Here is a 27,962-nt window from a genome sequence, read left to right on the forward strand (position 1 = left end):
TGATGATTATTCGGATGAGCGTCTAGGGGGTATTTTAGCGGATAGTGGGGTTGATTTGTCTGATGAGGGTGAGGCTCGAGAGCTCTTGTCTCTCATCCGCTCTAAGGAAATCGCGCAGGCCGCGCTCGCCCAGGCAGCGGCGGCCCGCGTTGCGCCAGTAGCAGAAGAAGCAGGGGCTTCTCTGTTGCCTGATGCGCGGCCCGATCGGGTGGACACAGCAGCAGGGGCTGCGCCGTCCCCCTCAGCTCGTGGTCCTGTCAAGACACGACGAGTGGCCAAAGCAGTTACCGCTCGCGGTATCCGCCTCCGCAATCGCATAATTTAAATGCGTTTCATCTTCTGGAACATCCGAGGCTTCGGCCACGTTGGGAGGCGGACCCAGCTAAAAGAATTCATTCGCGTTGAGGATATCGACGTAGTTGGCTTGCAGGAAACCATCAAGGCCGAATTCTCTCACCAAGACCTGCTAGCCATCAATCCGCTCGAACGCTTTGCGTGGCACTAGGTGCCTGCGGTGGGCCACTCGGGGGGTCTGCTTCTTGGCATCAGCCATGTTTGCTGTGAGGTGGTGGCTAGGGACGCCGGTCATTTCTTTGTGTCGGCACACGTCCGCCATCGCGCGACCCTCCGCGAGTGGGAGGTCATTGTGGTTTATGGCCCGGCCGACCACTCGCACTCGCATGAGTTCTTGGGGGAACTACAGGAGAAGGTCGCGGCCTTGGGTGTGCGTAACTTGCCACTGATAGTCGGTGGGGATTTCAACTTAATCCGTTCGGGAGCGGATAAGAACAACGGGATTATTAACTGGACAAGGGTGTCCATGTTTAATAACGCGATATCATCAATGGCCCTTAGGGAAGTAGCCCGCGTGGGCGCTCGGTACACTTGGACCAACAAGCAGCTTACGCCGGTTCGGTCAGTGCTTGACCGAGTTTTCATGTCCGCGGAGTGGGAAATGCTATTTCCCTTGTGCTCCCTACACGCTGAAACGAGGATCGGGTCGGACCACGTCCCCCTAATCCTCTCATAGGCTGGGGGCCAACCATGGCCATGAGGATAAGTTGCTCCGAGCGCGTTTGGTCGCGGACCTCGCCCGCATGGACGCTGCTGCGGACTCACAGGTCTTCTCGGAGCAAGACTGGGCTCAGCGCTACGCTGTAGAAGCCCAAGTTGAGGCCCTCCTACGCTCGGAGGAGGAGTACTGGCGTAGGCGCGGTGGAATCAAGTGGACGCTCAAGGGGGACGCGAACACAAAATATTTTCATGCCTATGCTAACGGCCGGCGCCGTAAATGCGCCATCCTGAGACTGCAATCTGAGCAAGGGCTCCTTTTGCGTCAACGGGACATCGTCCGCGACATCTATGACTTCTACATCCAGTTGATGGGCTACAGGGAGGAGTCGGGCTCGGCTGAGGTCGGATGTTTGGGATCCCGCGCTGCGGGTTACGGACGAGGAGAATGAAGGCATGGGACTCGCTTTCCTTCCCTAGGAGATTGACCAGGCGATCCTTGGGAGTCGCTGTTTTGATGCTACTCGTCGTCTTGTTTCCAACAAGCTTGAGTTTTCTCAATTCGGAGCTCATATGCAAAAGTTATGGCAGTTCTTGTTTTCTTGAGTGTGGTTTTTGTCAGGGTCCCGGCGGTAGTACCGTGGTACCCAGCGGTAGTACCGCTGAGGGGTCACAAGCGGCAGTACCGCTCCGCAGCGGTAGTACCGGCGGTGACTCCGCGGCAGTACTACCGCTGGCTTACCAGGTCCCTACCGCGTCGATTTGAGGGGTCTTTTTCTATGTCGGATTGTGCGGTACCTCGCTGCGGCAGTTGTGCGGCAGTACCGCTCCTTAGCGGCAGTACCGCCCTTCCTCCGCAGTAGTACCGCCCGGTTTCCTCTTTCCCTTTACCCTTCGTTCTGCGCAGCAGTACCGCCGAAGGGAGCGGTAGTACCGCTTAACCCAGCGGTAGTACCGCTATCTCCTGCGGTACTACCGCCCCAAGGTTCATGTTTTGTTGCTCCTTTTCCCTGTTTCTTCCACCTGAGCGGTAGTACCGCTCGTGGAGCGGTAGTACCGCTCGTGTGCGGGCTGAGCACATAACGGTTGGATTTTCCCCCTCCTATAAAAGGGGGTCTTCTTCCGAATGAACCTTATCCTTAGAGCTCGTGTTCTTCCCCCATTGTTGACCTTATTTGAGCTTGCTAACTCTCAATCCCTCCATGGATTCTTACTAGTTTTTGAGGGAAAAGAGAGAGGAGATCTAGATCCACATTTCCACCAATCACTTTCTCCTCTATGTGAGGGGAACCCCTTGGATCTAGATCTTGGAGTTCTTTGTGTTCTCTTTCTTGTTCTTCCTCTCATTTTCTTCCCTACCATTAGTTGCTTCGGTGGGATTTGAGAGAGAAGGACTTGGGCACTCCGTGTGCCCTTGCCATTGCATTTGGTGCATCGGTTTGAGTTCTCCACGGTGATACGTGGAAGTTACAAGTTGAGAAGCTTATTACTCGGGTGCTTGGTACCCTTGAGCTTATTCCTCTTGGGTGCTTGGGTGCCCTAGACGGTTGGTGGTGTTCGGAGCTCGATCATTGTGGTCTAAAGCTCCGGGCAAGCGTCGGGGTCTCCAATTAGGTTGTGGAGATTGCCCCGAGCAATTTGACGGGTTCCGGTGACCGCCCCCAAGGGTTGCCAAAGTGTACGGGTTCGGTGACCGCCCCCAAGGGTTGCCATTTGTACGGGTTCGGTGACCGCCCTCAAGGGTCCCTTAGTGGAATCACGGCATCTTGCATTGTGCGAGAGCGTGAGGAGATTACGGTGGCCCTAGTGGCTTCTTGGGGAGCATTGTGCCTCCACACCGCTCCAAACGGAGATTAGCATCCGCAAGGGTGTGAACTTCGGGATACATCGTCGTCTCCTCGTGCCTCGGTTATCTCCTACCCGAGCCCTTTACTTATGCACTTTACTTTGTGATAGGCATATTGTTTCTTGTCATATATCTTTCTATCACATAGTTGCTTATCTTTCTTAGCATAAGTTGTTGGTGCACATAGGTGAGCCTAGTTGTTTTAGGTTTTGTGCTTGGCAAATTAACCGCTAGGTTTATTCCGCATTTGTTCAAGCCTAAACCGTAATTTTTAAAATGCCTATTCACCCCCCCCCCTCTAGGCGACATCCATGATCTTTCAATTGGTATCAGAGCCTCGTCTCTCTTTATAGGGCTTGACCGCCTAGAGAGTAAGGATGTCGACTAGGGGATTAGGATTCTCTGATACTCTTAGTTTCGATGGCACAAATTTTGATGTTTGGGTAATTCGCATGCTTAATCTCTTTAGGGTCATGGACCCAAATTTAGAGCGAATTGTAGATATGGGTTTTTCTCCTCCGAAGGATCCCCAAAGATTATCTTTAGAGGATGAGAAAAACTCTTATCTCAATGCTCAAGCTTCTAATATGCTTTTCGATGCTTTGAGCAATGTAGTTATATTTCAACTCATGCCGTTCCGGGATGCTCATGAGTTGTGGACAAAGCTTCAAGATAAATATGGCGTGTCCAAGTTTTGTGGGGATGATTGTTCCCCCTCCACATCTGGCCGTATAGTCTTCTCAACTTCTTCTACTTCACCTACATGTGGCTTGCCACAAGGTAATGATATGGTGAGTAGTGTTGGTCATTGCAATGTTGATAGTATGTTTATTGTGGATGATCCTTCATCACTATCTTATTGCAATGCTCCTTCTTTGGGCTTTCACACTTCGAGCACTCCAAATGTTTCACATGCTTGTGTTGATAGTCTTCGCATATCATGTAGAAATTGCTTGACTAAATCCCAGGATGATATGTTTACTATGTCTTATTGCCATGATAAAAATGCATATATGTCCTCGAATTGTTGTGCTAACAATGTAGAGGAAACCCAACACCCCATGGAACAAGATGTGGTCTTGAATGGTGCTTCAACGGATCCTTCATCATCATCTATTGCATTTTGCCTTATGGCCAAGGCTTCAAAGGTATCTCCCACTTTTAATCCCAATATATCTTGTGATGATGGCAAGAGTGATGATGATGTTGATTATGATGAAGAGAATGATAATGTTGCCTCCTTAAAAACTAAGGGGGAAATGATTTTTAAAGCTCTTCACAAAAATAAACTTGCTCGTTCCAACTTCATGGAAATCATGTCTATTTCCATTGAAGGCAAGAAATACATTGAGGAGTTGGAATCTCATCTAGAGGAGCATGAGGTCACCATTGATAAAATGGAAGCTCATGAGCGTGATTACGCAAATGAGATTGCAGACCTCTCTCAAGCTCTTGAACTTGAACAAACCACCAAGGAATCTCTTGAGGAGACTTTTGCTCTAGAATTATCTATAGTGAGGGAATCTCGTGATAGAGCTCTTGAGGTGGCCAATGATTTTGAAACTAAAAATGAGGAGCTTGAAGTTGCGCATGCTAAAATCCTTGAGGACTTTGAGCACCTCAAAAATGGCTCAAGGGTCATTAAGAGTGAGCTCATCAAACTCACCGAGTCTCATGCTCAACTTAAAGCTTCATATTCAGAAGAGCTTGCCAAGTTGTCTTCTCCTCTTGTTGCTAATGATGATGCTTGTGCTACTAACTCTATCTCTTGTGAAGCATCCATATTAAAGGAGAATATTGAGCTAAGGGCTCAACTTGAGTTGCTATCTAGCAACTATGGGATATTGGAAGAAAATCATGTAAAGCTCACAAGCTCTCATGATGATCTTCTAGTATCCCATAATGTGCTAAAGATAGCTCATGAGGCCATGCTTGCTAAGGTAACATCTAGTGAGCCTCATGTGGATACTAGCACTACTTTTGGTCAAAATGCTATATTGCCTTGTGCTAGTCCTTGCAATTCATCCATGTATAACATTGGTACATCTTGTGATGAATTGCTTTCCTTGCCTTGTTGCTCTAACGTTGAAGCTTATACTTCCTCTAGTACTTGTGTTGAGACTAACCATGTAGAGGAAATCAAAGAGCTCAAGGCCCAAGTCACTTCTTTGAAGAAAGACTTGGAAAAGAGTCATGAAGGGAAATTCACACTCAAAAATATCTTGAGTGTGCAAAAATCCCCCAATGACAAAGGTGGACTTGGATTCAACTCCAACAAGAAGAAGAAGTCCAAGGTGAACAAAAAGAAGGGCCAAAACAAGTCAAGAATTCGGCCAAGATCATTTGCTTCAAGTGCAAAATTGAAGGTCATCATGTTAGATCTTGCCCTTTGAAGAAGAAGGCCATTAGTGACAAGCAACAAGGGAAGCGGATACAAGTGCATTCTCATGCTCAACCTCAAGTTGAAGAAAGGCATCTTCCCAAGAAGACTCAAGCTAATGCTTCTCAAGTTGAGAAATCAAGTGAGAAGAAAGTGAAGAGTAGACGTTGCTACCTATGTCGTGAAAAAGGTCACCTCGCTTCTTCATGCACTAGTGGTAACCCTTTTTCCCTTTACCCTTCGTTCTGCGCGGCAGTACCGCCGAAGGGAGCGGTAGTACCGCTTAACCCAGCGGTAGTACCGCTGTCTCCTGCGGTACTACCGCCCCAAGGTTCATGTTTTGTTGCTCCTTATCCCTATTTCTTCCACCTGAGCGGTAGTACCGCTCGTGTGCGGGCTGAGCACATAACGGTTGGATTTTCCCCCTCCTATAAAAGGGGGACTTCTTCCCCAATGAACCTTATCCTTAGAGCTCGTGTTCTTCCGCCATTGTTGACCTTCTTTGAGCTTGCTAACTCTCAATCCCTGCATGGATTCTTGCTAGTTTTTGAGGGAAAAGAGAGAGGAGATCTAGATCCACATTTCCACCAATCACTTTCTCCTATATGTGAGGGGAACCCCTTGGATCTAGATCTTGGAGTGCTTTGTGTTTTCTTTCTTGTTCTTCATCTCATTTTCTTCCCTAGCACTAGTTGTTTCGGTGGGATTTGAGAGAGGACTTGGGCACTCCGTGTGCCCTTGCCATTGCATTTGGTGCATCGGTTTAAGTTATCCACGGTGATACGTGGAAGTTACAAGTTGAGAAGCTTATTACTCTTGGGTGCTTGGTACCCTTGAGCTTGTTCCTCTTGGGTGCTTGGGTGCCCTAGACGGTTGGTGGTGTTCGGAGCTCGATCATTGCAGTCTAAAGCTCCGGGCAAGCGTCGGGGTCTCCAATTAGGTTGTGGAGATTGCCCCGAGCAATTTGACGGATTCCGGTGACCGCCCCCAAGGGTTGCCAAAGTGTACAGGTTCGTTGACAGCCCCCAAGGGTTGCCATTTGTATGGGTTCGGTGACCACCCTCAAGGGTCCCTTAGTGGAATCACGGCATCTTGCATTGTGCGAGAGCGTGAGGAGATTACGGTGGCCCTAGTGGCTTCTTGGGGAGCATTGTGCCTCCACACCGCTCCAAACGGAGATTAGCATCCGCAAGGGTGTGAACTTCGGGATACATCGTCGTCTCCTCGTGCCTCAATTATCTCTTACCCGAGCCCTTTACTTATGCACTTTACTTTATGATAGCCATATTGTTTCTTGTCATATATCTTGCTATCACATGGTTGCTTATCTTTCTTAGCATAAGTTGTTGGTGCACATAGGTGAGCCTAGTTGTTTTAGGTTTTGTGCTTGGCAAATTAACCGCTAGGTTTATTCCGCATTTGTTCAAGCCTAAACCGTAATTTTTAAAACGCCTATTCACCCCCCCCCCTCTAGGCGACATCCACGATCTTTCAGCATGCCTAATCTTAGTTCTACAGGCCTGAAGCGAGGCATTATGGCAGCGCCTCATGCGTAGGCACGCCTAAGTGAATGCTTGGTTTGGTGGCTCCATTTTGAACTTTGATAATAAGTGATTGTAGTCATATCATAACACATATAATTACAAGTTTCTGCATGTTCTAACACATTCATCATGCTGTCAATAAATAATTTATGTCCCTGTTACTATCTTATATATTCATTTTTTATGTGCTCTCTATTTCCTCTATGAATGACTATCCTGGAAATTTAGTTACCTGATGTCTGATATTGCGTATGAAATTCATACGAAGGTTCATCGATGATGCCCTTACTGAGGTTGTGCCCGTAGCCATATTGGCAACATATGGCAGAAATGGAGAGAAGACTTCAAGGTTTGGCAGCCATGTCAATGCTTGCATTTTGTCACAAAATAAGCATGGAACTGTGATCATGGTAATGACATCCAGTAAACATTGTATGTAGATATCTTTTCTCACTGCAGATCAATAGTTGAAAAGTTAGGCCTGATAGAACGTAAAAAAATAAACATTGCTGGAAAAGAGGAGCTTGAAAGAAGCCTTTATGGGTAGCTTGTGTTGGGACAAACCCCGGACCAGCTCTCTCTCTCTTTCTCTCACTCACTCACTCGCTCAGACGAAGATGGAAGAAGGAGCACACTAGTTTTCCGACGGACGAACGCCTTGCTGCACAAACTGCGCCACGCCGAGAACGACGCCTTGGCCGCACGCACGGCCTCTTCTATTTTCTGCAACTCGAACTACGATGGGCACATACCACCTCCACATGTTACACACACACGCACACGCCACGGACCCAACGCGGCCATCGACTGTGCCTGGCTCGCGCCCGCACACACGCACGCCGTGCACACCGTGGCTTATTGGCCAACACTCAACCCCTGAGCCATGGCCTAGAGGAGAGCCGGCCCCGCGACGTCCGCCAGGAGAGCTCGCTCCGCCGCCTCCTGCTTCCTTGTCTTTGTGCAGTCGCGCCAGAAATGGCCGTGCTGCCCGCAGTTGTAGCAGTGGCCACGGGGCTACCCTCCACCTCCTGACGCCATGTTGCCACCGTCGTCATTGTCGTCGTCGAAGCTGCCTGCACCTTGCTATCGTCGTCGCGCCGCCCACTGCGCTGCAATGAGTAGCTGTTGGTTGTCGTCGTGTCCGCCGCTGCTCTGGGTACGCCGCCATGTCCGCTCCTCGAACGGCATTTCCTCGACATCGCAAAACTGCTCGATGCAGGCCACCACGGCGCACAGCTAGTCCGGCACGGTGTCGAGGAGTTTCTTGACCATCGTCGCTTCGTCGAGTGTTGCCCCGAGCTCGGCGTACCTCGCCGCCATGCAGCTGACCATGCCGGCGTACGCATCCATCTCGTCGCCGTTGTCCATCCGCAGGCGATTGAACTCGTCGCGCAGCATCACCAGCCGTGTAGCCTTCACCCGATTGGAGCCGAAGAAACACACCTTGAGGGAGTCTCATACCTCCTTCGCCATGGGCTTCATCGCCACCAGCATCAACAACTCCTCTGACAGCGTGCCCAGCAGCATCGTCCATGCCGTCTTGCTCTTGCCGGCGTCGATCGCCACGCCCTATGCCAGCGCAACCACGCCCCACAGCCCCTGGTCATCAAGGATTGCCTCCACGTTATCGCCTAGGAGGCGTAGTTCACCGGCGTCAATGGCGGGACCGGCAACGACAGCGCGCCACCGATGCTAGTGCCATGCGGGACAAGCGCCATGGCCGCCGGCGATCACCCCCACAACCTTGCTCTGATACCAAATGTTTGGAAGACCCAGGACCAACTCTCCCTCTCTCTCTCTCTCTCTCACTCGCTCGCTCAGACGAAGGTGGAAGAATGATCATACTATTTTTCCGGCACACAAACGCCTTGCCGCACAAACGGCGCCACGCCGACGAACGGCGCCTTGGCCGCATGCACGACCTCTTCTATTTTCTGCAACTCGGACTTTGTTTGGCACATACCACACCCCGTGCTACACACGCACGCACACGCCACGGACCCGACGCGGCCACCGACCGTGCCCGGCTAGACTGGCTCACGCCCGCGCACACGCAGGCCGTGCACACCGTGGCTTATTGGCCAACAGCTTGGTCTTGGTGAAAAAGTTGCCCCCAGTTTGGATGAACAAAAGGCTGGTGAGCATTACTAATTAGAGCAATTGCATTCTTGTTCATAATTAATAGTGCTATTGTCGTCCAAACTTATTTCCACATGCTGGGTCGTGGCACCTTCTGCGGAGAAGCAGAGGATAGCAAAAGAGGTTGCATTACTTCTAAAACTCAGCGCCCACATGAACACAACGTCCAAAAGGTTACTATCTGCGGATTAAGCATTATTTTCTTGCACTCGAGTAATATGCCTGGAATTGACTGTTCAATCACGACTCTCAGTTCCGAGAAGATAATAGCCACGCTACGAACTTGGGCTGAAATATGTAGGATGCAATGTGCAAAACTGCATCCTTGTTGCGGGTAGCTAGCGCAGCATCATCGCAGTTGAGCGCATTGGCATGCCGTGCATAGTTGTCTAAAACAGGTAACTTATTTCATCGTTGGTATATACCACGTTCTATGTTGCTTGTTGTCTTCCTTTTCGAAAAAAAAATGTTGCTTGTTGTCTTACTTCTGTTTGCACCTCCCAGCCTAACCGTGAGAGCAGAATTTCACTCCGCGAAGGCTGTTATGGATGGATTCAATGATACGGACCTAACCATATCAAAACTACCGAGTAAGAGGTGGTCTTAATATACATGTAAACTAGGCATTGGATGTGAGTTCCTGCCATGAATCTGTAACTGGCCGACTGCGTGATGATCGATGCGAGGATTGATGTAAACCAGAGCTACCAAAACGAGGCTTTAAGTAACCATGAGCTTGTGGCAGAACGTCAAATAAGCAGCAGCTGCTTGGTGCTGTTTTTGTTGTTATTGTACCTCGAAGTATTAAACCTGGGAACTATTGCTTGATTGAGTTTGCTCTGTGTCCGATTCAGTACCCTTGTATATACATCTAACTGAGTCCTTGCCATCTACCTTACTTATTTCATCATGAAGGCTGAGGACCCGGATCATTTCCCCTTATATATCAAGTTCCTCCTATGGTATTGTTGGTCTATGTCATCATCCAAAGCATTTCGTTCTATACTGCCAATTGCTTTGTAGTTTTTCCTCCTCTATTATTTTTAGTATATGCTTTTAGCTCTGAACACTTTCTTGTATATTTCCATTCGCCTCCCCGCAAAAAAAAGTATATTTCCATTCGCCTTGCCGTTGTTTGATTACTTGTAGACATGGAAGACATTGGGAAGTTTACAACGGCATCCAACCTTCTGAACACAAGATGCAGAGGGCCCTGAGGCATCATTTCACTACAAGAAACATTGTCTGTGGCGCCAAGGACGCCATGTAGTAGGAGATGAGGCTTCCACAAACGAGGATGATGTTCAATCAGATCGATTGGAACTTGATGGACTGCTCTTCTCAGTTATGAATCCAACCGGATTACATTCGTGCCTGCTCTTGAAAGAGAATACGTTAAAACAAGTGAGCTAGTGTCACTTCCTGCCTCCCTCGGACACGTTCTCATAGACGAAAGGAGGGAATGCTAGAATTCCACTTATGTAACAACGATACATATTCTAGTGCAGAACAACATAATCATTTTCTCGTAGTTATGGAGGAATCGGGAAATTGCTAATGGCTGGTAAATGACTGCAGGAACGTAGTTGGCAGACTTGATAACACAATGAAAGCACAAACCGGATGAACATTCAACCAGATGATTGACGGGGGCGACGGCCACAACTTGATCTAGGGTTTTATTTATGTATATTTTAATTCCAATTTTTTTGATAAATTTTTTAAATTTCAATTATTGTAAACCGGGATTTTTGGTGGCAATGTGAAGTATTTTAAATTTAAAAATGTTGAAATGTGTCTGCCTTGTTGAGTGCACCTACAGCCCGGCACACAATGCCAGATGCTGGTGTCCGCCTGGCCAACCCAACGAACGAAAAGCCACATGTTGTGTGTCCATTTGGGTCAGCCGGTTGGAGTTGCCCTTACTAAGTAATTGAGTGAATCTTTTGGACCAGCTACTTGTTGTTGTGAGGTGATTGATGTGTCGTCATATGGGTAACTGCTCGTGGTTTTCTCCATGTACGCACACGCGTATAGGTGCATGTTATGTATTCTGAGTTTCCTCCTGATGAATTTGAGTATTGCGTGTTTAATACAATGCTTCTGGTCATGCCAGTGACGTGGCTTGATGTGGTTTCAACATTAGATAGAGCAGCAGAGGAGAAAGGAAAAAAATTTCATTTTAAACCTTGAACTTATAGAAGTCGGGCGGAATGAACCCCCAAGTCAAAATCCTGGTCGATTGCACCCTAAATTATGCAATTCCGGTCTAAATCAAACCCTGACATCGTTTGAACTGGGATTCGTCTGTTGGGCTGGCCCGTTAGATTAATTTTTCTTTCGATAACAAAAATTCCAAAAGGCGCACACCCTCTCCCCGCTGAACCGGCCCGCTTTAGTTTTTCTTCCTTAAAAAAATTAGCACGCGGTGGTGGCTCGAACAGAAAATCACTTGTTGTCGATCGAATCAACAAACCACCAGGACACCACTTGCGTTGTGTTCACTTGTTCCCTTTTTCTTCCTTTTCTTTTCTTTCCTTTATATTTTTATTTTAAATTTTCTGTTTTTTCTTAAATTCGTGAACCTTATCTGAAACCTATGAAAAGAAATTCAAATTTCCATTTTGTTTTCAAATCCTGTAAATATTTTTTTGATTGCTCGAATTATTTTAAAGTATATAAAAACAAGCCCATTTGTAGCTATTGAACAGTAGGCACGCAAAAAAAATCTGGAAAAGTTATGCTGGAGCAACACGAACTCGCGACCTCAGTTATGTTAGTTGTTGGAACTTGCCAACTGAACCACTAAGTCCAACATATAGATTCACGAACTGATCAAAAATTAGAGGATGAGTGACCCAACGGCTCCCGTGCGACCTGGCGACCAGGGGGGCGACTCCGCGGGCGACAGCGGAGGGATGGACGGCGGTGCGTCCTGCGGTGGGGCATGCTCGGTGGTGCGTCTCGCCCAGCGGGCGGCCCCCTGGCCCGTCCCCCTCTGGAAGCAGGTTCTGGGCGCTGGGGGGTGGGGGGTGGCGACTCCGACGATGAAGAGGAGGAGTCCGTTCAGGTAAGTAGTCAGGTGAGTGATGGTGTTGCGCCGAGGCCGCCGATGGCGTGCTCGGTGGGTGACTTTGTCGCCCGTGCGGAGGAGCTGGGGGGCTCTCTCATGGCCGGTCGTCGGCGCGCGTTCGCCCCTGGTGGGCATGGCGGGCGCCGCCTAGCGTCGCGGATCTGGCGACCGCCAAGGGGCGTGGATGCGGGCCCTGAGGGCCGTTCGCGTGTCCTGCCGGAGGAGGGACGCCTTGATCTGGTGTTGGTTGCGCCGCCTTCGGGCTCGGTGAGCTCGCCGGCGTCGACAGGGGTCGGCGTCGGCGGCGGGGCTGCTCCTACCAGGAAGGAGCGGACCCTGACTAGGGTTTCGGTGCCGTCGTCGCCCGGGCTGGTTCCCTTGCTGGGCCTATTGGACTGGCCCAGTCTGCCAGCGCGTGGGCTGGGGGGCCCATTGGCCGACCCGTTCGCATCTTCGCCAGTGGGGGCGCAGGAGCGCTCCTCAGCGCTTGGGCCTAGTCAGCCTGGCCCGGTGGCCTTACGCCCGCAAGAGTTGAGGCCCGGGCCCAACGCGATGGTGGATGCGCGGCCGCTTCCGCCTATTAATAGGTGGCTATGGCTGTCAAAGGGTGCCCTAGATCTGTCGCTAGGGTTTTCCGCATCCCACTCGTAGGTGCGGCGATTCGGGCATCTCGCTCGTCGTCTGCTCCGCTCCGTCCCTCCCTCCCCCCCCCCCCACTCACCTGCTCGTTCGCAACCGCGGTGAGGATGGGATCCCGCCGCGTGGAGAAGCCACCCATGTCGCCTCCGATCCCGGCGGCCAAGCGCCAGCATGAGCAAGATCTGAGGGCAAAGGCACTCTCCAAGATGCCGGCGCCTCCGGCGGAGGAGGCGGGCTGGGGGACGCCGCCTCCCTGGTGGCTCGCGGAGCAAGAGAGGAAAAAGATGGAGGAGCGCGAGCGCAAAAGGAAGAAGAAGGAGGAATACCGGCGCCGTGGCCTAGAGTGCAACGCCCTCGATGCGGCTATATCTCCCACGTGTCGAAGCACGACTTAGAGGCATAATCGCATTGAAAGCAATGTCGCAAGTGAGGTAATCTTCACAGAACCCATGTAATACATAAGGGAAAGAGATACATAGTCGGCTTACAATCACCACTTCACACAAATACATGAATAAAGCATTACATCAACCAAATACCATCAAGGTCCGACTACGGAACCAAAATAAAAAGAAGACTACCCCAAATGCTACACAGATCCCCGATCGACCCCAACTGGGCTCCACTACTGATCAACTAGAACGAAACAACATAAAGGACAAGATCTTCCTCGAGCTCCTCCTTGAGCTTGGTTGCGTCATCTGCACGGGCTCATCGACACCTGCAAGCTGGTTTTGGAAGTAATCTGTGAGCCATGGGGACTCAGCAATCTTGCACCCTCGCGATCAAGACTATTTAAGCTTATGGGTAAGGTAAAGGTATGAGGTGGAGCTGCAGCAAGCGACTAGCATATATGGTGGCTAACATACGCAAATGGGAGCGAGAAGAGAAGGCAAAGCACGGTCGATAAAAGTATGATCAAGAAGTGATCCTAGAACAACCTACGTCAAGCATAACTCCAACACCGTGTTCACTTCCCGGACTCCGCCGGAAAGAGACCATCACGGTTACACACGCGGTTGATGTATTTTTAATTAAGGTCAACTTCAGGTTTTCTACAATCGAACGTTAACAAATTCCCATCTGCCCATAACCTCGGGCACGACTTTTGAAAGTTCAAATCCCTGCAGGGGTGTCCCAACTTAGCCCATCACAAGCTCTCACGGTCAACGAAGGATATTCCTTCTAGCGGGAAGACCCGATCAGACTCGGAATCTCGGTTACAAGACATCCTCGACAATGGTAAAACAAGTGCAGCAAGACCACCCGCTGTGCCGACAAATCCCGATAGGAGCTGCACATATCTCGTTCTCAGGGCACACCGGATAAGCTAAGCGTACGGGAGCCAACGTAACCCAAGTTGCCAAGGGACGGCCCCGCACGGTGCTCTGGGTTGGACCGACACTTAGACAAGCACTGGCCCGGGGGTTTAAAATAAAGATGACCCTCGGGATGCGTGACTCCCAAGGGAAAAAGGCTAGGTGGCAAATGGTAAAACCAAGGTTGGGCCTTGCTGCAGGAGTTTTATTCAAGGTGAACTGTCAAGGGGTTCCCATTATAACCCAACCGCGTAAGGAACGCAAAATCCGGGAACATAACACCGATATGACGGAAACTAGGGCGGCAAGAGTGGAACAAAACACCAGGCATAAGGCCGAGCCTACCACCCTTTACCAAGTATATAGATGCATTAATTAAATAAGATATATTATGATATCCCAACCAGTAAACATGTTCCAACAAGGAACAACATCTCCATGTTCCAACAAGGAACAAACTTCAATCTTCACCTGCAACTAACAACGCTATAAGAGGGGCTGAGCAAAGCGGTAACATAGCCAAACAACGGTTTTCTAGGACAAGGTGGGTTAGAGGCTTGGTTCAACAATATAGGAGGCATGATAAGCAAGTGGTAGGTATCGCAGCATAGGCATAGCAAAAAAGCGAGCAACTAGCAAGCAAAGATAGAAGTGATTTCGAGGGTATGGTCATCTTGCCTGAAATCCCGCAAAGAAGAAGAACGAGTCCATGAAGAAGACAAACGAACGTAGACAAACGGGTCCTCACAAACGCGACGTTACCGGAACCAACCCGAAGAAGCAAACACCGGAAAGAAGCACACAACATAGTAAACAAACCACACATGAACATGGTATGATATGCGGGATGCGGTATGCGATGCATATGCATGATTAGCAAGGGAATGAAAGAACCTGGCCTCAACTTGGAAATCCAAGAGTGCCACTGGAAAGGTGAGGTGATTTCGGTTGAAATCGATATAAAGATCACCGGAAACGGATGCACGGTTTGGAAATGGCAAGCAAAACAAATATGGCATCGGTCTGCGATCAACAGCAAGTAGCCATCTAAATGCAACAAGTTAAATATTCTACAACACTCAAACATGGCAACAAAATACACGGCACGGATCCATTCGTGAAGCTTGACAAAAGATGAACACTGAGCTACGGCCAATTCATCCATTAACAGGTTCAAACAAGCATGGCAAAAATGCAATTGATAAACAAATTTCAGACTTGGTGAAATTAACACTAGCCTGGAATTTCAGATCAGATAGCACACTTTGGAGCAAGAAAATTATATGCTACAGGAACTTAACATGGCAAAGCAAGGCATGGTATGGAGCTACTCAAAGAGCTTAACAAAAGTCCCTTAATGACCTTGAGCCAAAAGGGATCAGAAAATACAATTGAAAACATGGCAAAAACATAATCAGATTACAGACTTAGAGAAAAACTGGAGCATGCAAATCAGATATCAATTAGGCATGTTTACGAGCTCGATGCACTCACTACAGAGTAAGGCATGACAAACTAGACATACACCCATCAAGAGTACACATTATATAAGGTAGACATGGCAAGAACAACAACATAGCATGCACGGATCAACAACAACATCCTCGACAAAATCGCTAACAAGTAGACAATCTGCCCAGATTCACGAAATAGCAAAAGTAGAGCTCGATTGACTCAAGCTAGGGTGCTCCATAAATGCAAACAAAGACATGGATAGATAGAGCACCACAAGGTTAACAAAACATCCTTATTGATCATCCTCAAAAGAGGCACGGATCACTAGGAAACAACAAGAACATAGGGCATATTGATAAATATAGATTAAGGACTTAGTGGAATTGCTAAGTCCCTGAAATCAGCATTAACGAATGCACTACTTTGCAAGCTTGTGCTAGTCACCACACATATCACAAAAAACCATGGATAGCACCTCTGGAAAGATGGCATAGCATATAACAAAACACATGTAGAGCTCAAGAGCATATCATGCACACATTAATCATGGCAAAAATGACAAATAGCTATTTGGAGCAGCAGATCTGATAATAAACTCAAATAGCACTCTTCCAACAGCATTTCGGGCATCAAAAAGAACTCAAATGAAAATGATGCAATGATATGAAATGATGTGCTCTCTGAGACGAACATTTTAATATGCTGCATGCGCAAAACGGAGTTACAGATGCAAAGTTACGACATGATGAACATGGGCATATGAAATTGGGAATCTCGGGTACTTAGCGAAATTACCACTCCGAAAACAGATCTAGGGTTCGGACCCGGGTGCACGCAGATCGAGGCGGAGCCGGACCTTCGCCGGAGTTGGCGCCGGAGACAGGGGAGGCGGTGGCCGGCTCGAGGTGGAGCTCGTCGGAGATGGCGGATCTGGGCCGGATCTCGCCGGATCCGGCCGGATCCCGGCGCGGGGCGGCGGCCTGGGAACGCGGGAGGCGTGAGGCGGCCGGCGGGGTCGGTGAGCGGCGCGGCGCCCGTCGCCGGTGATGGCCGGAGTTGGATGGCGGCGGTGGCGCGCTCCGGCAGGGCAGCGCGGCGACCAGTTGACGACGACGGGGCGGCGGGGATCGAGCGCGGCGCGGGGTGGCGAGAGCCTCGGGCGGTGGCGGCGGCGCACCGGGCCTGGGGGGCCGGACCTGGGCCTCCCGGGCCCGCGCGGGAGAGGCGGCGGCTGAGGCCAGGTGGCGGCCTGGGAGTGGCTGGGCGCGGCGGCGGGATCCTGTCCGGCCCCGGGACGGACATGTCCGGCGGGCGAGAGAGAATTTTTAGGGTTTCAACCGCGAGATTTTTGGGGGAGATGACATATTTATAGGTAGAGGGAGCTAGGAGAGTCCAAACGAGGTGCGGTTTTCGGCCACCCGATCGTGATCGAACGCTCTAGATGATGGAGAGGGTTTTGGTGGGTTTTGGGCCAAATTGGAAGAGTGTTGGGCTGCAACACACACAAGGTCTTTTCGGTCCCTCGGTTAACCGTTGGAGTATCAAACAAAGTCCAAATGGTACGAAACTTGACAGGCGGTCTACCGGTAGTAAACCAAGGCCGCTTGGCAAGTCTCGGTCCAATCCGAAAACGTTTAACACCCGCACACGAAAAAGGTAGAAAGGGACACCGGGTGACATAGGAGTGCCGGATTGCAAAACGGACAACGGAAAAAATGCTTGGATGCATGAGACGAACATGTATGCAAATGAAATGCACATGATGACATGATATGCAATGCATGACACGCAAGCAATGACAAGGCAACAACAACGAAAAACTGGAGGACACTTGGCACATCGGTCTCGGGGCGTTACATAGAGCAGAAGAAAGAGCTCAAGAGGAAGGAATCCCTCCTTCCTCCGAGCGGCGAGAGGGCTGGGGATCCACTCGCCAAGAAACAGAAGCAGAAGGGGGTCAGCTCGGCGTTGTCGCCGCTGGCGGCTGGGCCGTCGACATCGAAGGGTTCGGCCGATGCCCCGATCCCAGTGGAGGAGTCCGACGGGCCGGAGTGCTTCAAATGTGGTCGAGTGGGCCACTACTAGAACATGTGCCACTTCAATCCCTTGTGCATCGTCTGCCACGAGGAGGGGCACACGTCGGCGCACTGTCCCACGCGCGGGCGGCCTTTGCTGCTGCAGATCATGGGCAACGCCATCCCCGGTGAGGGCTTCTTCTGCCTTCCCTACGTGGAGACGGAGGGTGAGGAGGTCCGTGCCCTAGTGGTGGCGGACGCGGCATTCATCTCAGCGGCGCCCGGCAAGCTGTCCATTCCCATCTTGGAGGCGGAGCTCCCTCACCTCTTTGAGGGGGAATGGGACTGGCAGGTGACGGTCGTCGGGGACGACCTGTTCTCCGTCGTCTTCCCCAACAAGGCCATGCTGCGAATGGCGACGCAAAGCGGAAAACTCTACCTTTCCCTCAATGACATCATGGCGGAGATCAAGGAAGCGCTGCAGGAGGAGCCCAAGGCCGAAATCATGCCAGATGTGTGGGTCAAGCTCTGGGGTGTGCCTGTTGGAAATATGCCCTAGAGGCAATAATAAATTGGTTATTATTATATTTCCTTGTTCATAATAATCGTTTATTATCCATGCTATAATTGTATTGATAGGAAACTCAGATACATGTGTGGATACATAGACAACACAATGTCCCTAGTAAGCCTCTAGTTGACTAGCTCGTTGATCAATAGATGGTTACGGTTTCCTAACCATGGACATTGAATGTCGTTGATAACGGGATCACATCATTAGGAGAATCATGTGATGGACAAGACCCAATCCTAAGCCTAGCACAAAGATCGTGTAGTTCGTATGCTAAAGCTTTTCTAATGTCAAGTATCATTTCCTTAGACCATGAGATTGTGCAACTCCCGGATACCGTAGGAATGCTTTGGGTGTATCAAACGTCACAACGTAACTGGGTGACTATAAAGGTGCATTACAGGTATCTCTGAAAGTGTCTGTTGGGTTGGCACGAATCGAGACTGGGATTTGTCACTCCGTGTAAGCGGAGAGGTATCTCTGGGCCCACTCGGTAGGACATCATCATATGCGCAATGTGACCAAGGAGTTGATCACGGGATGATGTGTTACGGAACAAGTAAAGAGACTTGCCGGTAACGAGATTGAACTAGGTATCGGTATACCGACGATCGAATCTCGGGCAAGTAACATACCGATAGACAAAGGGAATTGTATACGGGATTGATTAAGTCCTTGACATTGTGGTTCATCCGATGAGATCATCGTGGAACATGTGGGAGCCATCATGGGTATCCAGATCCCACTGTTGGTTATTGACCGGAGAACGTCTCGGTCAAGTCTGCATGTCTCCCAAACCCGTAGGGTCTACACACTTAAGGTTCGGTGACGCTAGGGTTATGAAGATATATGTGTATGCAGTAACCCGAATATTGTTCGGAGTCCCGGATGAGATCCCGGACGTCACGAGGAGTTCCGGAATGGTCCGAAGGTAAAGAATTATATATAGGAAGTGCTATTTCGGCCATCGGGACAAGTTCCGGTGTCATCGGTATTGTACCGGGACCACCGGAAGGGTCCCGGGGGTCCACCGGGTGGGGCCACCTGCCCCGGGGGGCCACATGGGCTGTAGGGGGTGTGCCTTGGCCTATATGGGCCAAGGGCACCAGCCCCAAGAGGCCCATGCGCCAAGAGAAGAGAAAAAGGGGAGAGTCCTAAAAGGGGAAGGCACCTCCGAGGTGCCTTGGGGAGGATGGACTCCTCCCCACCCTTGGCCGCACCCTTCCTTGGAGGAAGGGGCAAGGGCTGCGCCTCCCCCTCTCTCTTGGCCCTATATATAGTGGGGAAAAAGGAGGAGCAAACCAATCTAAGGCCTGGCGCCTCCCTCTCCCTCCCGTGACACATCTACCTCCTCCCGCAGCGCTTAGCGAAGCCCTGTTGGAATCCCGCTACTTCCACCACGCCGTCGTGCTGCTGGATCTCCATCAACCTCTCCCTCCTCCTTGCTGGATCAAGGCATGGGAGACGTCTCCCTTCCGTACGTGTGTTGAACGCGGAGGTACCGTCCGTTCGGCGCTAGGATCATCGGTGATTTGAATCACGACAAGTACGACTCCATCAACCCCGTTCACTTGAACGCTTCCTCTTAGCGATCTACAAGGGTATGTAGATGCACTCTCCTTCCCCTCGTTGCTAGTCTCTCCATAGATAGATCTTGGTGACACGTAGGAAAATTTTGAATTTATGCTACATTCCCCAACAGTGGCATCATGAGCTAGGTCTATTGCGTAGATTCTATGCACGAGTAGAACACAAAGAAGTTGTGGGCGTTGATTTTGTTCAATATGCTTGCCGTTACTAGTCTTATCTTGATTCGGAGGCATCGTGGGATGAAGCGGCCCGGACCAACCTTACACGTACTCTTACGTGAGACAGGTTCCACCGACTGACATGCACTAGTTGCATAAGGTGGCTAGCGGGTGTCTGTCTCTCCTACTTTAGTCGGATCGGATTTGATGAAAAGGGTCCTTATGAAGGGTAAATAGCAATTGGCATATCACGTTGTGGTTTTGTGTAGGTAAGAAACGTTCTTTCTAGAAACCCATAGCAGCCACGTAAAACATGCAAACAACAATTAGAGGACGTCTAACTTGTTTTTGCAGTGTATGCTATGTGATGTGATATGGCCAAAAGGATGTGATGAATGATATATGTGATGTATGAGATTGATCATGTTCTTGTCAAGGGAATCACGACTTGCATGTCGATGACGAGACAACTTCAAGAAGACATAATGATGGAGATCATGATGATGGAGATCATGGTGTCATACCGGTGACAAGATGATCATGGAGCCCCAAGATGGAGATCAAAGGAGCTACATGATATTGGCCATATCATGTCACTATTTGATTGCATATGATGTTTATCATGTTATGCATCTTGTTTACTTAGTACGACGGTAGTAAATAAGATGATCCCTCATTAAAATTTCAAGAAGTGTTCTCCCCTAACTGTGCACCGTTGCTACAGTTCGTCGCTTCGAAGCACCACGTGTTAATCGGGTGTGATAGATCCTTTCGTTCACATACAACGGGTGTAAGAAGTTTTACACATGCAAAAACACTTAGGGTTAACTTGACGAGCCTAGCATGTGAAGACATGGCCTCAGAACACAGAGACCGAAAGGTCGAACATGAGTCGTATGGAAGATACGATCAACATGATGATGTTCACCGACGTTGACTAGTCCGTCTCACGTGTTGATCGGACACGGCCTAGCTCACTCGGATCATGTAATCACTTAGATGACTAGAGGGATGTCAATCTAAGTGGGAGTTCATAAGATGAACTTAATTATCCTGAACATAGTCAAAAGGATTTTGCAAATTATGTCATATCTCATGCTTTAGTTCTACTGTTTAGATATGTTCCTAGAGAAAAATTAGTTGGAAGTTGATAGTAGCAATTATGCGGACTAGGTCCGTAAACTGAGGATTGTCCTCATTGCTTCATAGAAGGCTTATGTCCTTAATGCACCGCTCAGTGTGCTGAACCTCGAACGTTGTGTGTGGATGTTGCGAACATCTGACATACACGTTTTGATAACTACATGATAGTTCAGTTAAACGGTTTAGAGTTGAGGCACCAAAGACGTTTTTTGAAACGTCACGAAACATATGAGATGTTTTGAGGGCTGAAATTGGAATTTCAGGCTCGTGCCCACGTCAAGAGGTATAAGACCTCCGACGATTTTCTTAGCCTGCAAACTAAGGGAGAAAAGCTCAATTGTTGAGCTTGTGCTCAGATTGTCTGAGTACAACAATCACTTGAATCAAGTGGGAGTTGATCTTCCAGATAAGATAGTGATGTTTCTCCGAAGTCATTACCACCAAGCTGCTAGAGCTTCGTGATGAACTATAATATATCAGGGACATATATGATGATCCTTGAGATATTCGCGATGTTTGACACCACAAAAGTAGAAATCAAGAAGGAGCATCAATTGTTGATGGTTGGTGAAACCACTAGTTTCAAGAAGGGCAAGGGCAAGAAGGGATACTTCTTGAAACGGCAATTCAGCTGCTGCTCTAGTGAAGAAACCCAAGGTTGAACCCAAACCCGAGACTAAGTGCTTCTGTAATAAGGGGAACAAACCACTGGAGCAGAATTACCCTAGATACTTGGTAGATTAGAAGGCTGGCAAGGTCGATAGAAGTATATTGGATATACATTATGTTAATGTGTACTTTACTAGTACTCCTAGTAGCACCAGGGTATTAGATACCGGTTCGGTTGCTAAGTGTTAGTAACTCGAAATAAAAGCTACGGAATAAACGGAGACTAGCTAAAGGTGAGCTGACGATATGTGTTGGAGGTGTTTCCAATGTTGATATGATCAAGCATCGTAAGCTCCCTCTACCATCGAGATTGGTGTTTGCGTTGAGCATAGACATTATTGGATTATGTCTGTCGCAATACGGTTATTCATTTAAGGAGAATAACGGTTACTCTGTCTATTTGAATAATACCTTCAATGGTCTTACACCTAAAATGAATGGTTTATTGAATCTCGATCGTAGTGATACACATGTTCATGCCAAAAGATAGTAATGATAGTACCACCTACTTGTGGCACAGCCACGTAAGTCATATCGGTATAAAACGCATGAAGAAGCTCCATGTTGATGGATCTTTGGACTCACTCATTTTTGAAAAGTTTGAGACATGCGAACCATGTCTATTGGTGTATATGCATGAAGAACCTCCATGCAAATGGACCGTTTGGACTCACTTGATTTTGAATCACTTGAGACATGCAAATCATACCACATGGGCAAGATGACTGAAAGCCTCGTTTTCAGTAAAATGGAACTAGAAAGCAACTTGTTGGAAGTAATACATTTTGATGTGTGCAATCCAATGAGTGCTGAGGCATGTAGTGGATATCGTTATGTTCTTACTTCACAGATGATTTGAGTAGATGTTGAGTATATTTACTTGATGAATCACGAGCCTGAATTATTGAAAGGTTCAAGTAATTTCAGTGTGAAGTTGGAAGATCGTCGTGATAAGAGGATAAAAATATCTATGATATGATCATAGAGATGAATATCTGAATTACGAGTTTGGCACAGAATTAAGACATTGTGGAAATCGTTTCACAACTAATACAGCCTGGAACACCATAGTGTGATGGTGTGTCCGAACATCATAACTGCACCCTATTGGATATGATGCATACCATGATGTCTCTTATCAAATTACCACGATAGTTTATGGGTTAGGCATTACAGACAACCACATTCACTTTAAAAGGGGCACCACGTAATTCCGATGAGATGACACCGTATGAACTATGGTTTAGAGAAACCTAAGCTGTCATTTCTTAAAAGTTTGGGGCTGCGACGCTTATGTGAAAAAGTTTCAGGCTGCCCTTGGCGCTCCAACGTGGTGGTGGCGACCCCAGTGGCGCAGGAGCGGGCAAATTCTCGTTCGAAGGGCGCCAAGGGCAACCTTCCTGCTCTTCGGCGCGCTCAACTCTTGGTGGCCCAGAAGAACATGGAGACCGAAGGTAACCCCCTACCCCGTTTTATGATTTTTGATGATTATTCGGATGAGCGTCTAGGGGGTATTTTAGCGGATAGTAGGGTTGATTTGTCTGATGAGGGTGAGGCTCGAGAGCTCTTGTCTCTCATCCGTTCTAAGGAAATCGCGCAGGCCGCGCTCGCCCAGGAAGCGGCGGCCCGCGTTGCGCCAGTAGCAGAAGAAGCAGGGGCTTCTCTGTTGCCTGATGCGCAGCCCGATCGGGTGGACTCAGCAGCAGGGGCTGCGCCGTCCCCCTCGGCCCGTGGTCCTGTCAAGACACGGCGAGTGGCCAAAGCGGTTACCGCTCGCGGTATCCGCCTCCGCAATCGCATAATTTAAATGCGTTTCATCTTCTAGAACATCCGAGGCTTCGGCCATGTTGGGAGGCGGACCCAGCTAAAAGAATTCATTCGCGTTGAGGATATCGACGTAGTTGGCTTGCAGGAAACCATCAAGGCCGAATTCTCTCACCGAGACCTGCTAGCCATCGATCCGCTCGAACGCTTTGCATGGCACTGGGTGCCTGCGGTGGGCCACTCGGGGGGTCTGCTTCTTGGCATCAGCCATGTTTGCTGTGAGGTGGTGGCTTGGGACGCCGGTCGTTTCTTTGTGTCGGCACACGTCCGCCATCGCACGACTCTCCGCGAGTGGGAGGTCATTGTGGTTTATGGCCCGGCCAACCACTCGCACTTGCATGAGTTCTTGGGGGAACTACAGGAGAAGGTCGCGGCCTTGGGTGTGCGTAACTTGCCACTGATAGTCGGTGGGGATTTCAACTTAATCCATTCGGGAGCGGATAAGAACAACGGGATTATTAACTGGACAAGGGTGTCCATGTTTAATAATGCGATAGCATCAATGGCCCTTAGGGAAGTAGCCCGCGTGGGCGCTCGGTACACTTGGACCAACAAGCAGCTTACGCTGGTTCGGTCAGTGCTTGACCGAGTTTTCATGTCCGCGGAGTGGGAAATGTTATTTCCCTTGTGCTCCCTACACGCTGAAATGAGGATCGGGTCAGACCACGTCCCCCTAATCCTCTCCTCGGGGGAGGAGAGGTTAAAACGAAGACCTCATTTTTTCTTTGAAACTGCGTGGTTTGAGCACCCAGAATTTGAGCAAATCTTCCTCTCCAAGTGGGAGACTTGTGTTGCCCGGATCGGACACACGCGTGGGCCCATGGATTTCTGGATTGCCGCAGGAGCGGGAATGCGTGCGGCGCTCAAAGGCTGGGGGGCCAACCAGGGCCGTGAGGATAAGTTGCTCCGAGCGCGTTTGGTCGCGGACCTCGCCCGCATGGACGCTGCTGCGGACTCACAGGTCTTCTCGGAGCAAGACTGGGCTCAGCGCTACGCTGTAGAAGCCCAAGTTGTGGCCCTCCTACGCGCGGAGGAGGAGTACTGGCGTAGGTGCGGTGGAATCAAGTGGACGCTCAAGGGGGACGCGAACACAAAATATTTTCATGCCTATGCTAACAGCCGGCACCGTAAATGCGCCATCCTGAGACTGCAATCTGAGCAGGGGCTCCTTTTGCGTCAACAGGACATCGTCCGCCACATCTATGACTTCTACATCCAGTTGATGGGCTCCAGGGAGGAGTCCCGGGCTCGGCTGAGGTCGGATGTTTGGGATCCCGCGCTGCGGGTTACGGACGAGGAGAATGAAGGCATGGGACTCGCTTTCCTTCCCCAGGAGATTGACCAGGCGATCCTTGGGATGAAAACTGACACCGCCCCGGGTCCGGATGGGTGGCCGGTGGCGATGTTCAAAAGGTTTTGGCAAGTGCTCAAAGGTCCTATTTTCGAAGTGTGTAATGGGTTCATGCGTGGCTCAGTAGATATCTCTCGCCTTAACTTTGGGATTCTTTCTCTTATCCCCAAACTGTCGGGCGCAGATAACATTAGACTTTTCCGTCCTATTGCGCTTATCAATGTCCCGTTTAAAATTTGTTCTAAGACTTGTTCTACGCGCTTGTCTCCGGTAGCTCATCGTATTATCAGTAGGAAGCAATTGGCTTTTATTCGTGGTCGCAACATTTTGGAGGGGCCGTTGGCCCTCCAAGAGATCGTTCACTCGCTCAAACGCACTCGCCAACCAGCAATTCTTTTGAAATTAGATTTCGAGAAGGCGTACGATCGAGTGAACTGGGAGTTTCTCCGACAAATCCTTCTAGATCGAGGATTTTCGTCGGTTTGGGTTCACCGTATGATGCAATTGGTCTCGGGAGGCCAAACGGCGATTGCGGTGAATGGAGAAGTAGGGAACTTCTTCCGCAACAAGCGGGGGCTACGTCAAGGGGACCCAGCCTCACCGTTGCTCTTCAACTTTGTGGCGGACGCCTTGGGCGCCATGCTAGACAAAGCTCGATCTGCTGGCCACATCAGGGGAGTGGTCGGTAATCTGATCCCAGGAGGTGTGTCACACCTGCAGTATGCGGATGACACTCTTCTCCTTTTTGAGCCGGACGAACACATTATCGCAACGGTTAAGGCCATCCTACTGTGTTTTGAACTCATGTCCGGACTAAAAATTAACTTCCACAAATGTGAAGTGGTGTCCATAGGGATGGACGCGGCCGAAAGTGAGCGGGTGGCCAACTTGCTTAATTGCAAACTTGGGAAGTTCCCGTTTACCTATCTCGGCCTCCCAATCGCAGAGAAGAAATGCTCGATTGCTGATTGGGAACCTCTCAACACCAAGGTGGCGGACCGGGTTTGTCCGTGGAGAGGTCGATTTATGTCTTCAGGGGCAAGACTAATTCTTACTAACTCCAGCCTCTCGTCCCTACCCATGTTTGCCATGGGTATGTTCTTGATGGTTGATGGGGTCCACACGAAAATGGACACCCCGCGGGCACGTTTCTTTAGGGAAGGAGCGGGCCCTAAACGGAAATACCACATGGTTAAGTGGCAAGCCGTCTGTAGACCTAAAGCTCAGGGGGGCCTTGGGATCATCAACTCTAAGCTGATGAACATTGCGCTTATGTGCAAGTGGATATGGAAGCTGTCCCAGGGAGGGACCGGCCTCTGGGTTGACCTCCTTCGTGCCAAGTATTTCCCGCATGGGAATTTCTTTGAGGCAACACCTCATGGGTCCCCTTTCTGGACCTCTATCCAATCCCTCAAACCATACTTCGCCAGGGGTGCGAGGTTCACTGTTAATAACGGCCGCTCCATGCGTTTTTGGCACGACGTTTGGATAGGCCAGCATCCTCTTTGGTCGGAGTTTACCCATCTCTATTCCATCGCGGTTGAGCCCAACCAACTGGTTGCTTCGGCTCTTAGTGCCACTCCGCCCCCTATCTACTTCAGAAGGGAGCTTTTGGGGCCGGAGCTGGAAGATTGGGAGAGCTTGCGGGCTCTGATAGCGAATGTGCGGCTATCGGGCTCCACAGACGTGGTCTCTTGGAGACTTTCGGGCTCTGGCAAGTTCACTGTCAAGTCCCTGTATAGAGAGTTGTGCCGCGGCCATGCCCCGATGGCAGCCACGGGGCTTTGGAAGGCGCGAATCCCGCTTAAGATTAAGGTCTTCCTATGGCAACTATGCCAAGATCGCCTTCCTACCTCTATCAATATAGCCAAGCGCAATGGCCCTGCTTCCGGTCCTTGCGCTTTGTGTGCTGACGCGGAAGATGCTGACCACGTGTTCTTCCGGTGCCCTTTGGCGCGCTTTGCTTGGAGCGCGGTCCGTGAGGCTGCTGGGGTGGATTGGGATCCACGCGCACGCTCTGAGCTTGTGTCATATCTATCATCGATCCAGGGCCCTCTGCATCGGATCATGTGGACGTGTGCTTCGGCCATGTTATGGGCCTTATGGCATATCTGTAACAAGTTTACTATTGAGGGAGTATTTCCCTCTCACCCCGCTGATGTAATCTTCAAATGCATCTTATTCTTGCAGCAGTGGGCACCGCTGGGAAGGCAACAGGAGTCTGATCTTCATCGCCAAGCTATCGCACGTCTTCGCTCCGTCTACTCGGCGTCTCGAGCCCCGTCACCTCCGTTTGCTGCCTCATAGGGATGGGCAGTCCTTTTGGTCTTGGGTTCCCCCGAGCCTGCGCGCTCGTTAGTCTGGCTGGCTATGCCATGTAATGCACTTTATTTCGCCGTCGTTGCCTTTTATGGCATGCCTTAGAACTTGGATGACTAGCTTCGGATCCATTTGTTTGGTCTGTTCTGTTTGTGCACGCTGCCTATGTGGAGGGCTTTATTAATTTAAAGCTGTACGTCCCTGACGTCTATGTTCTAAAAAAACATATAGATTCACGGCGCGAAACATTATGTATCGAACTACTTTTGAACATTTGCGAATATTATGTTTGCATGATTTTGTAATATCCGTTGAACATTTTCTTAATATACAATGAACATTTTAAATTATACACAATAAACATTTTGGAAAAACTATAAATATATGTGTTGAACAATTTTCGAATATGCATTGAACATTTGTAATACACGTTGAATTTTTTTAATACACATTAAACATTTGTGCAATATACCACTGAAAAAATTTCAAAAACATAGGGAACAATTTATATTCATTGAGAAATTTCTAATATACGATGAACATTTTATAATGCATGATGAACTTTTTTGTAATATACCATGAACATTCCTAAATAAACAATGAACATTTTCGTAACACGCGATGAACTTTGTATACTATAGGGAAAAAGAAACTGTAAAAAGAAAAAAATAGAAATAGAAATAGAAAAATAAAAACGAAAAGAAAGAAGAACCAGAAAAAAAACAAATAACAAATGAAAAAACAGAAGCAACAACGTGCAGCATGCGCTGCCGTGAACTGGGCCGGCCCACCCGCGTGCGCTGCAGGCATTTCCTCCCCAATCCCGGTCATTCTTTGCCACGTCAATAATCCCTATTTGGAAAATGACCCGAAGGTTTGATTTAGACCAGGATTGCAGAATTCAAGGTGCAATCGA

The 27,962-nt window shown here is 49.3% G+C and overlaps 1 protein-coding gene and 1 pseudogene across 1 annotated transcript; both read left to right on the top strand.

Moving 5' to 3' along the window:
* The first annotated feature begins 1,097 nt into the window (after positions 1-1,097).
* Positions 1,098-9,686, top strand: LOC147967525 (uncharacterized; annotated as a pseudogene).
* Positions 9,687-17,494: 7,808 nt separating this feature from the next.
* LOC147967526 (uncharacterized) lies at positions 17,495-27,034 on the top strand. Its single transcript, XM_087523171.1, has 5 exons — positions 17,495-17,954; positions 22,863-23,006; positions 23,061-23,317; positions 23,378-26,542; positions 26,918-27,034. The coding sequence occupies exons 1-5, from the start codon at positions 17,495-17,497 to the stop codon at positions 27,032-27,034; spliced, it is 4,143 nt and encodes a 1,380-aa protein (XP_087379297.1).
* Positions 27,035-27,962: the final 928 nt, after the last annotated feature.

The sequence above is a fragment of the Triticum urartu genome, chromosome 5A (assembly GCF_056163025.1).
Source record: "Triticum urartu cultivar PI428250 chromosome 5A, HENAU_Tu73, whole genome shotgun sequence".
NCBI classification, from domain to species: domain Eukaryota; kingdom Viridiplantae; phylum Streptophyta; class Magnoliopsida; order Poales; family Poaceae; genus Triticum; species Triticum urartu.

Excerpts from the sequence above, each read along its gene's own strand:
- LOC147967526 (XM_087523171.1), top strand. The coding sequence starts at position 17,495 with ATGTGCCACTTCAATCCCTTGTGCATCGTCTGCCACGAGGAGGGGCAC. Across the intron at positions 23,007-23,060 it reads GAAGAACATGGAGACCGAAG|GGGGTATTTTAGCGGATAGT; the intron begins GTAACCCCCTAC and ends ATGAGCGTCTAG. Across the intron at positions 23,318-23,377 it reads CACGGCGAGTGGCCAAAGCG|AACATCCGAGGCTTCGGCCA; the intron begins GTTACCGCTCGC and ends TTCATCTTCTAG.